Consider the following 10,881-nt stretch of genomic DNA (forward strand, 5'->3'; position numbering starts at 1 on the left):
ATTAGCTTTATAATTATATTTTATGGGATTGTATTGCTAATAAACATTTTTTTCACTATATTCAGTCATACCTGACATAGCATAAATTATAAAAACATTAAAGAAACTGTTATGTTTGGCAAAACAAAGAGCATTTTAGAGCAAGACTGGCTGAGCAGCTCATTATAGTAGGGAAGCTAACTGTTACTACTACCGTTTTGAATCAGGTAAACTGGGAGGTTGGCTGATACTTTATGGGACTTAGAGTCAACCCTTTGGGAAATTTCAGGAGTCTGGCAAGTGTGGTGCCCTTCCTATTCTCAGGTTTTTACCTGATCTCTGTAAACGAGGTAGCTGTAAAGTTGGTTTCAGTACCTCTTGAGTGGCACTTTGTCAGTCATTGTTAAAAGTAGATAATGGATAGAATATGTAATAGGTAGAAAGAAGGAGGAAGGTATACGTTGTTTTCTCTTCTATTTAATTATTGAGAAAACATTTTCTTCACTTGTAAAAAACAGTTTTAACTTTATTACCTTCTTCATGGACCTTAGTCCTGGCTCTTTTGTGCTCAGTCACTAATTTCTATATTGCCAGTTTTTGCTGAGATACACTATATATTAGAGAAACAGGAATTAATTATTTTGCTCAAGGGCACTGTTAACATTTTATTTCCACTTTTTACTTTTGTATACTTACCTGTGGAAGTAAATAAAATAGCCTTCCCTTTACCTGAATTAGTCCCTGTGTTAAACACTTAAAAAGTTGTGTCCTTAGCTCTTTTTATGTTTTAGAACAGGTAATTTTGTTATTTTTGCATGGACATGCAAAAATTAACTTCCCTCCTTTGCTTAAAAATGTTCAACCTGTTTTAGAAAGATTAGCAGGAAATTTGTCATTGAGTCAGCATGAATTTATTACCGCTTTTGAAAAAAAGAACTATTTAGAATGCGTATCTCACAAAATACTAGAGTAGCCTTTGTATGTGAAAGGAAACACTTTTTAAAAATTTAGTAGTTTACTAAATGGTAACTTAGATCTGGTTTTGTAAATCCGGTTTTATAAATCTGGTTAAATGTCAAAATCACCCTAAAGATTCTGATTCAAAAGGCTAAGACTAGGGCCCGGCATTCTCTTTTTAAAATAAATGTCCCAGAGTAGCTTTGACACAGCCAGTTAAGTGCTAAGAAATGACTTCCTTAATTTACTATCAAAGAGTAAACAGCACTGGGCAAAATAAAATCCTGAGTATTTTCATAATTAAAAGGCTAAGCATGTTTTTCAGAGTGATACATTTTGAATCAAATTCTATTTTATTTCAAAAGTTATTATACAACAGAAGTCTAATATTGCTTTATCCTTTTCGGGTGAAGAGTTTGGGAAAGCCCTTTAAATTTATCATAACGGGATGCAGTATGTAATTTATAGCACCTTTATGAAATAATATTACATTCAGAAACAAAGTGCTAGAGAATGGAGGGTGTGATTATTTTGGTTGCTTTCTATGTTGCTCTTACACTGCTAGGTACCCTGTGTGCATTTAGTAAATCTTCAGCAATGCAGGGCATGGAGAGAAGCTTGAGATCCAATTTAACTACTAGGTCCTGCCTCTCTGGGGATGGCAAGACTTCAGCTGTGGGTGCTTGCCCATCTCTTCGTCATCTCTCCTGCTTGCAAACAGGTGCCTGTTCTGGAGAAGCTGCTCTAGGTTAAAGGCAACACTAAATATCATAAGTGTTTGCATTCATTAGGAATACTCTCAACTTTTAAATTTTGTGCAGTTGCTTGTTTTTCTTAATGCTTTTTGATAAATCAGTAAATATTAATAAGTGCTTCTTTTTGTAAAAGGGGTTAATTTACATAAAATATGTTTTTTGACTAGTATGAAGTACTCCTTTGTGTGCAAGATCATGATGATCCAGCCATTGATGTATGTAAGAAGCTTCTTGGAAAATATCCAAATGTTGATGCTAGATTGTTTATAGGTAAGCAACAAGTTCTACAATAACCGTTTTGCTTTAGCAGTATTAGCCTTCAGTAATCTTTGCATTAAACTATAGATTAAAGTGTTAGCCACCCACTGAAGTTATTGGCATGCTTGCTTTATGCATGTTTATTGGAGTAGTGCAAGGTGTTTATATCCTTAGGAGAAAACTTAAGTTATAAAAACAGAGAGGTTTTTTTCATATTTGGAATTAACAAATAACGCAAAAAAAATTACCCCAAATTATATTTACTCATATTTTCACTGTGTGTGGCCTTTTCTGTATCTCATTGACTGTAATTATGAGTGAGTTATAGAATTTACTTTTATTTTATTGCAAAAAGAATATTTATCTAAAAGCTTATAGGCTTATTCTAAAGACTTTAAAATAGTGATTCATATTTACCATTAATACAAGAACTTAAGAATTAGAAAACAAACTAATACATTTTCAAAGATAAGTAATATAATGTTTTTTGAGAATTGGCAATTTTTTATAAATATGTTATGAATAACAAGGAATGTAAAATATAATTTTAAAGTATGTCATTTAAATTATTAAATATGCAAATACTTTTCACTTCTCTCTACCATGTCTAGATACATGGTAGAAAGAAGTAAAAATATTTTCAGTGTTGCATGAATTTTTCACTGCTGTACCTTTAAATTTTTAGGTGGCAAAAAAGTTGGCATTAATCCTAAAATTAATAATCTAATGCCAGGATATGAAGTTGCAAAGTATGACCTTATCTGGATTTGTGATAGTGGAATAAGAGGTAAGGTTTCCTTATTTATTTTATAAAACTATTCATTTGATGAAAAAATCCCAAAAGCAATCTGAAAATAAATTTTTCTGAAAATAAATTTTTGTTTGCCTAATAAATTCATTTCATTATTGTTTCATGGTTATATGTCAAGTTATACTAAGATTTTGACTTTTTTTTATGCTAACCTGGAATGTTAACATGTATAAAAACATTTTCGATTTGAAGAGAAAATTCCAAACATTTAAGAAGTATAGTCCTGATCCTTTAAACAGTCTATGAGTTTTTTCATAGATGTAAATTTTGCCTTGTTCATGTGACACTTACCTTTTACTTTAATCTGTTGGTGGCATGCATAATATGCTGTCTCACACAAAGGGACAGAAATTAATAGGCGAATATTTTACTAGAACACATTCATGGCTTTTTACTTAGGTGGTTTTAACAAAAAAATCTTTTATGTACTGAAATTATAACTTGCATTTTTAAATGTTTATACTTAAAATAATTTCAACGTTCTGTAATATTCTGTTATATTCTGAGTATACCAGGTTTCTCAATCTCAACACTACTGGATACTTTGTCATTGAGGCTATCTGCAGAATGTTTAGCAGCATCCCTGGCCTCTACCCACTAGATGCCCGTGGCATCCCTTTCTCAGTTGTGACAACCAGAAATATCTCTAAATAGTGCCAGTTGAGAACCACTGCCCTAGAATATGTGTATTTAAGGTCCAAATACACTTTTATACAGTAAATTTAGTTCTTAAAGACTTGAAGGAAATAACGATGAAGTCATGTAAAATATGTTTGTTGTTTGAAGATGGGGTAATGATTTAAATTTTTTTTATTAGCCTGAAATGCAAATTTGAAAATTAATAGAGGCGTGGCACTCCTAATCTATCAGGATCTTTACAAATCTGTCAATTCATTGTCAGAGATTATGTTCTTTCTTCACAGTGGCTATCTTAAATTATTTACTGTCATATATTTATTATGTTCTCAGTGCACTGAATGTCTGTCAAGTATATCATTTGATTCCCATTCCCAGTTTTATAAGATAGGGTATCTCAAACCCTCCAAGAAAGTGGAGGCTCACTTCCTACGGTCGAAGAATAGAGGAGCCAGCATAAGAACTGAGGTCCTTTGACCTCGGCTCCTGTAGCTTTCCGACCAGGACACATTGTCCATTATTCCAGTTTGGAGGTTCTAAAATGGGGAGAGTAACGTTTCAAGGGTATCCTGCCTCTGGTACAGATTAGGTATATACTGACCTGAAAATTATGTGTAGAGTAAATTAGCTTATCATAGACTATGCTTTTTTGAAATTTTGTATTCTACTCAGAAGGGCGTTTGAGATTCATTTTATTAGGTCCAAATGTAAAAAAAAAATTGCTTTTCTTAATCATTTAATAACAACTCACAAAACACATTTTACATTAGTGGGTACTTTACTAAAAAGAAATTTTTCTCTCTTTCTCTTGCCACCTTTTTATCTATTTTATTCTAGTAATTCCAGACACGCTCACAGACATGGTTAACCAAATGACAGAGAAAGTAGGCCTGGTTCATGGGCTGCCTTATGTAGCAGACAGACAGGGCTTTGCCGCCACATTGGAACAGGTAAGTGTGATGGTCATAAATAATATTCTTGTTATCAGATTCCTAATCTTCCAAAAGCCTGAGACTATTGTGAGAGTCGGGATGACATTTTGGACAGGACCAATTGTCCGCTAATGGAATTTTTGTTTTGGAAAGAAACCCTGGGTAGTTACATTAAAATAAAAAACTTTGTATTCTTATACTCCGCTTTGCATTTTTGTTTTCGAAATATTCGTGTTGCTTTATATGCTAATGATAAACATCTCCCAGATTATACCCATTCCCTTAGGTTAGGTTTAATATGCCACAGAGTGAATGGAAATAGTCCAGAGGGATTATCCCATTCTATGCAGAAACCTTGGGAGCCTTCACCAGGTCCCTAGTCCCACTTCCTTCCTAAAACCTCACTTAACAACTGCTTAAGAAAGTTAAGTGTGTGCTTCTGGCCTTAGAAGTTTGGTTCCATTCAGCACCACAGAGGGCTTCATTACAGTCTGGACGATAGGGTAGGTGGCAAGAATCATATCCTTAGTTCTGATGATTCTCATATTCCACGCTGTGTGTGTAACTCCTGCCATTGAGAAAGATCATTGCCCTCTGTATTTCAAGCTAATTAGAAAAGGCAACATATCTAAGATGTAAATAATAAATACGATTTTATATGTAATAATTAGGGCGATGACCATCTTCTTCTACCATTAATTTAACAGCTGCATATCTCATGACTTCAGAGCATATTGAGGGAAAGGACAGTAAAATGGGAGATAGAATTTTAGTGTCTGCCCTGTTTATGAAAAATACATTGAAAAATAAAATGAGAAATTGGAAAGAAGCTCAGCTCAGTGACTTGAGGACAGGAAGAAGCTAGCTATGAAAGGTTATAAGAAATGGATTAAAAAATATGATTGTCCTAAAGGATGATAGAACTGTAAGCAGTGTTTGTGTATATAAGCATGTGTGTATGCCCATGCATACATACATATGCATGTATACGCATACATACACCAATATGTGTAGATGGGTGTGTGTAGTTACATGAACATTCTAGAAGAAGGACATTAAATATTTGTTAGTGTTTTGTATGACAGTGATAGTTTTACCTTATTTTATATCCAGAGTAAGTATTATTTGGATAAATCTTTGAATCTTGCTGTTTTAGGGGAAATAATATTTATTTGAGAATAGAAGTAATAAGAGTATTCAACCAAATAAGAAATTACTGCCTATTATATATAAACTTATTTTGTACCGATTTTTTTTTTCAAATAGTTTACGTAAGAATAATAAGACACTGATTCAGTCATACTTAAGGAAAATTCGTTAGGAATAAGAGTGTATAAACACCATACTTTTAACATAAAATTCTAACTGTATACATAGGTTTTTGGATTTTTGTTTTTGTTTTTGGCAGGTTTACTTTGGAACTTCTCATCCAAGGTCCTATATCTCTGCCAATGTAACTGGTTTCAAATGTGTGACAGGAATGTCTTGTTTAATGAGAAAGGATGTGTTAGATCAAGCAGGAGGGCTTATAGCTTTTGCTCAATACATCGCTGAAGATTACTTTATGGCCAAAGCAATAGCTGACCGGTAAGAAAACTAAATTACATTAGGCTATAGTATTTTTTTGGTACCTGACTTATCTTGGTTTATTGTATTTGTTAAACCCGTGTATTATGGGCTATTTTCTTTCCTTTTTTTGCTAATGACTACAAAAGAGGTTAATATTTTTTGAAAGAAATTTCCATTATTTATTTATAGACATGTTAGACTAATGAAGCATGTAAATGTTCTTATTCTACATTCTTCAGAGTAATGTGGTTTGAAGTGATTGAAAGGGAGCGTCTCTGTAATTGTGAATTTTCATTATTATGGATGTAAATTTCTGTGTTTTAGAAGAATTAGAAGTATCAGTGCAGTCACAAGCCAGTAGGTTAAAGTTTAAAGAATATGATTTTAAATTTTGAAATTTCTCAGATTATTCAATACTTTGCTAAGAAGCCGTCTAATGGTTCACATGACCGACTTAACATTTCTCTATCACCAAATGATACTGTTTTTGCTTTTAAAGGGGATTCATTCACCTTTGTGATAATTTACTGTGATAACTTAGATGTGATTTTAAAACTTGAAGTCGGTTTTTAAAAATTCTCTTATGGAGTTCAGTGCGGTTTATGGCTTCATAGCGTTTCACGTGAGATGTGTCATGCTACTTTTTGTTGACTGTACACATACATTGCCCTCCCACCCCCTTTTGGTTAGCAGTGATAGAGACTGAACTATTAAATACAGAGCCCATTCCACATAGAACTTTCAGAATTCCTGTTTTTTAAGTTTCTTAAACTGTGAACTGAGGGATTGTGGTTCCTTCCAGCTCTTAGATGGTACTATCAAGGGCCTGCGTAATTGCTAAAACATCCATAATTATGATGTGCCCTAAGCAGGGTGCTAATCCCGAGGACGAGGCTCGCCCTGATCCCTCTTTACAGTGATGAGTAAATGCATAACGAGTCATGCATGCACGTGTTCATCATCATAGCTCATTTTATAATTGTCTTAATTTTCAGAGGTTGGAGGTTTGCGATGTCCACTCAAGTTGCAATGCAAAACTCTGGCTCATATTCAATTTCTCAGTTTCAGTCCAGAATGATCAGGTGAATCAGCTATCTTTCTTCTTTTTATACTTTGTTCAAGGAAGAGGGAAGGGGAGTAATTTTTACATGGTCTAACTTGGTTTAAAAAAAAAAATCTAATAAAAGTCATATTTTGGTTTCGTTCCAGAAAAAAATGTTTAGCTTCTTTATTAAAGTAAATTTAATGTCAAAATATATTTTTTTCATTGTGTAACACTGAAAGCATTCAAAAAAGAGATGTTAAGACTTTGGATTCTTTTTCATGTTCATCTCTATTTTCTCACTTTCTGCGCTTTGAATTTTATAATTTTTACTCATCAGAGTATAGACCATACAAATGAATTTGTAGACTTTTTCCCTCGATGTACTAAATAAAAATAGAAGAGAGATTCATTAAGTACTCTTTAAAGAGGTGGGCCTTTATATCACAGGGTAAAGAGCTGATTGTTTAGTCTTATAACCAGGCTATAATTTAAAGAAAATTCTTTTTTTTTTTTTTTTTTTAAGGTGGACCAAATTACGAATTAACATGCTTCCTGCTACAATAATTTGTGAGCCCATTTCAGAATGCTTCGTTGCCAGTTTAATTATTGGATGGGCAGCCCACCATGTATTCAGATGGGATATTATGGTATTTTTCATGTGTCATTGCCTGGCATGGTTTATATTTGACTACATTCAACTCAGGGGTGTCCAGGTATGTGGATAGGCATGAAGAGGTTAGCAATCATTTGGTGGAACTAAAACTTGTTAATTTAGAAAAAGTTGAAGAAAATCTGTCTGAGCCATTCTTCAGCCTCCCATTGAAGGTTAACATCAGATTTAAACATTCCTTTCTTCAGTGGAATGTGGACACAAAACGTAACTTGATTTTTAACTTTCAGTTGGTTATACAATCACTTCTATTAAGACTCCAACAACTCAGACTATATTAAGATAGCACTTTTTTAATGCTTCTCATCTACTCATCATAAACATTTTCTTAACCAATATAGCATGACAATTGAATTATCTAAAGGAACAGACTTAATTTTATGTAGTGTAGTTAAATGAGTGAATTCAAAGAATTTAATTTTTTAACTGTGTCTTTTGTCTGACAGTAAATCAGTTTTTTTTTTTTTTTTTTTTTAATTCCTAGGGTGGCACACTGTGTTTTTCAAAACTTGATTATGCAGTAGCTTGGTTCATCCGTGAATCCATGACAATATATATTTTTTTGTCGGCATTATGGGACCCTACTATAAGCTGGAGAACTGGTCGCTACAGATTGCGCTGTGGAGGAACAGCAGAGGAAATCCTAGATGTATAACTACAGCTTTGTGACTGTACATAAAGGAAAAAAGAGAAGTATTATAAATTATGTTTATATAAATGCTTTTAAAGATCTACCTTCAGTAGTTTTATCACATGTACGTTTTGGTATCTGTTCTTTAATTTATTTTGCATGACATTTGCATCTGTGGAAAAAAACCCAACACATCTGTAGTCTTGGCCAAATGGTGTACTTTATTTTGTGGAAGTAGAGAATCAAGAGAATCGGTTCTAGGAACCTGGGTTTGGTTTTTGTTATCGTTTATTTTTTTTAAATAAATATATATATGTGTTTGTGTGTGTGTGTGTGTGTGTGTGTGTGTGTATATAATATACATATGTATATATATAATATATATATACACACATATATATATATTTGAGCGCTCTGCAACAAACACTGACAGTATCCTTCAGTAGAGAAAGTTTCTTATTTGTGAGTACATTCTTTTAGAACATTTATGGGATGGCAGCAGCTTTGTTTGGGGGTTTAGAAGAGGAGAAGGTAATCACTATTCCTGCCTAAAGGGAATAGTGATGAACAGTGAACAATCCACAGCAAGGTACTAACTGAGAAACTTTTTCATGCTTTATGCCTACCTCTTGTAGTTGTTGCAGAGCAGATATAAATCGTAATAAGGTAGCTAGGCCTTGCAAAAACAAACAGAAAAACTGTAACAACAATAATAATAAAAGAGCTGGAGTCTAGTATTTCTATGAATCTGTGAGAGATATTTTTTTGGTCTCACTGCAATGAACCAAAAGTGGTTGAGTTTTAATCGTAGCCGTGTATTGAAGGCATCTTTTTGACCAACGCTTGTTGGTTCTGTCTTGAACCATTGTTAATCACTGTGCTGGTAAACCTTTCCTTCTCTGCTCCTCACCTGACCCCCCCATCTTTCCTTAACTTTTTTTTTTGGTGTGGGGTGGGGTGGGGGGTAAGGGTGTTTGTTTTAGTGTGAGTGGATGTTTTGATAGTTGCGAGGAGAAATGCATTTCAGACACATTTCAATCATGAGCTATTTTCTTACACAGTATGTCTTATTGTTAAAAAGAATGTAATTTCATGATACAGGTATTTAATATCTTTTTTAAGTAAGTAAATATTCTAGCCATCAATAAATAAATTGCAGTAGAGTATTAAGAGGGGACAGGATGAATTTAACTCTTAAAATTAATCAGTATCAAACTAAGTCTACTGTGTGTGGTTTTTTTTTTACTGTTACAGTTAGTCTAGTCTTATTTAAATTGGATTTTTGTATTCCAGTTTGTACGACAAAATAGACTAGGTCCATGCTAGTTGCAAATGCATGCTGCATCTCACTCTTCCGTTCCCAACATGCCGCTAAGCTTGCTTGTCAGGTTGTGCTTAACTTGTGGTGAACTGGACTTGTTTTTGTTTTTAAAAATAGGCAAATAGGTAAGGGACAGTGCATAAGCCTTTCTTTTTCTTTTCTTTTTTTGTTTGTAGTGGAATTTTTGCCTTTTCTATAGGATGGGATGGCATGTTGTCCATATGAACGCCTGCGGCAGGGCTGACACTGGCAATATGGCAGCTTTAAATTCTAAGTTACTATAGTTTCCATGTCAAACCATAATGTGTAGCATCTTAGCAATAACTACATGTTTATAGAAAATGAACACTTTTTCACTTCACTGAGCCAATTCATTTAATTGTCTAATGACTATACACATGGTTTAACTTGTAATATATCTATAAATGTGTATATACTATGTATACACATTATATACAATAGCTTTTCTCTGGGCCAAACTGCTGCATTCTTTTTTTTTTTTTTTGCCTTATGATGAATTTGTTTGAAGGGCATCTTCTTCATGAACAAAGGCTTTGATGCATATTCCTTTCTATGTGAAATGGGTAGTATTGTTTCCTGAGGAAAGTTGCACAGTGAAAACGAGTCTAGTTGTGACCCACTCTGTGTTTATGTTTTTAAATCACTATTACACAAGTTGAATTTTGCTGACCACGTTTGTAATTTTTCGTTGGTTTGTTTAATGAAGTTTGGTTGATGCCATCCTTTGCACTGCTGAAGTGAAATCTTGCTTATTACTTAGCTTTTTGCTGATCTCAGTATGGGCAAGGGAACAACAAGACCAAAATGGCTGGACAGACTTCTTGTGTTTTGTAAATATAAAAAATGACTGTTCTGTCTGTATGTCCCTATGTGGTAGTGGAGTATTTCTTTAAAGTGAAGCTTCACTTAAGCAGAAAGAGTGATTCTTTGTCTAGCAAGTTTAGAATGATGATAAAATGGTAAGAAATAATGTAAATGTTGAAGTACTTTTTTTCACAACAGAACTGTAGGAGTCTCAATTTAATAAACTGTCTTTAAAAAGTGTATAGAATGTACCATGTTTTATTATTTAAAATCATTGTCTTAAGTTTTTTGTTCAAAGAATAAAATTTGAATACAATCAAAACATTAACAGTGATGTATTTTTGTTTCCTGTCTTTTAGTTTTCATTTTTATAATCTTAACATGTTCCACCATTTGTATCAGAATTATTAGAAAAATTCTGTGAAGTGTTAATTTTGAAATCTTGCTTTTATCTGTGCCACAGGCAGACTTATGACTTAAAGTTGGGCTTTT

The 10,881-nt window shown here is 33.3% G+C and overlaps 1 protein-coding gene across 1 annotated transcript in view; it reads left to right on the forward strand.

The window, feature by feature from the left end:
* Window positions 1-10,631, forward strand: part of UGCG (UDP-glucose ceramide glucosyltransferase) — a 29,731-nt gene extending 19,100 nt beyond the window's left edge. Inside the window, exons 3-9 of the mRNA XM_006906105.3 lie at window positions 1,859-1,961; window positions 2,635-2,736; window positions 4,234-4,346; window positions 5,737-5,915; window positions 6,893-6,979; window positions 7,466-7,655; window positions 8,097-10,631. Of these exons, the coding sequence (XP_006906167.1) occupies window positions 1,859-1,961; window positions 2,635-2,736; window positions 4,234-4,346; window positions 5,737-5,915; window positions 6,893-6,979; window positions 7,466-7,655; window positions 8,097-8,267 (945 nt within the window). The 3' untranslated portion in view covers window positions 8,268-10,631. The remainder of the gene's footprint in view (window positions 1-1,858; window positions 1,962-2,634; window positions 2,737-4,233; window positions 4,347-5,736; window positions 5,916-6,892; window positions 6,980-7,465; window positions 7,656-8,096) is intronic.
* The last annotated feature ends 250 nt before the right edge of the window (window positions 10,632-10,881 follow it).

Source organism: Pteropus alecto, unplaced genomic scaffold (genome assembly GCF_000325575.1).
Source record: "Pteropus alecto unplaced genomic scaffold, ASM32557v1 scaffold111, whole genome shotgun sequence".
NCBI lineage: Eukaryota > Metazoa > Chordata > Mammalia > Chiroptera > Pteropodidae > Pteropus > Pteropus alecto.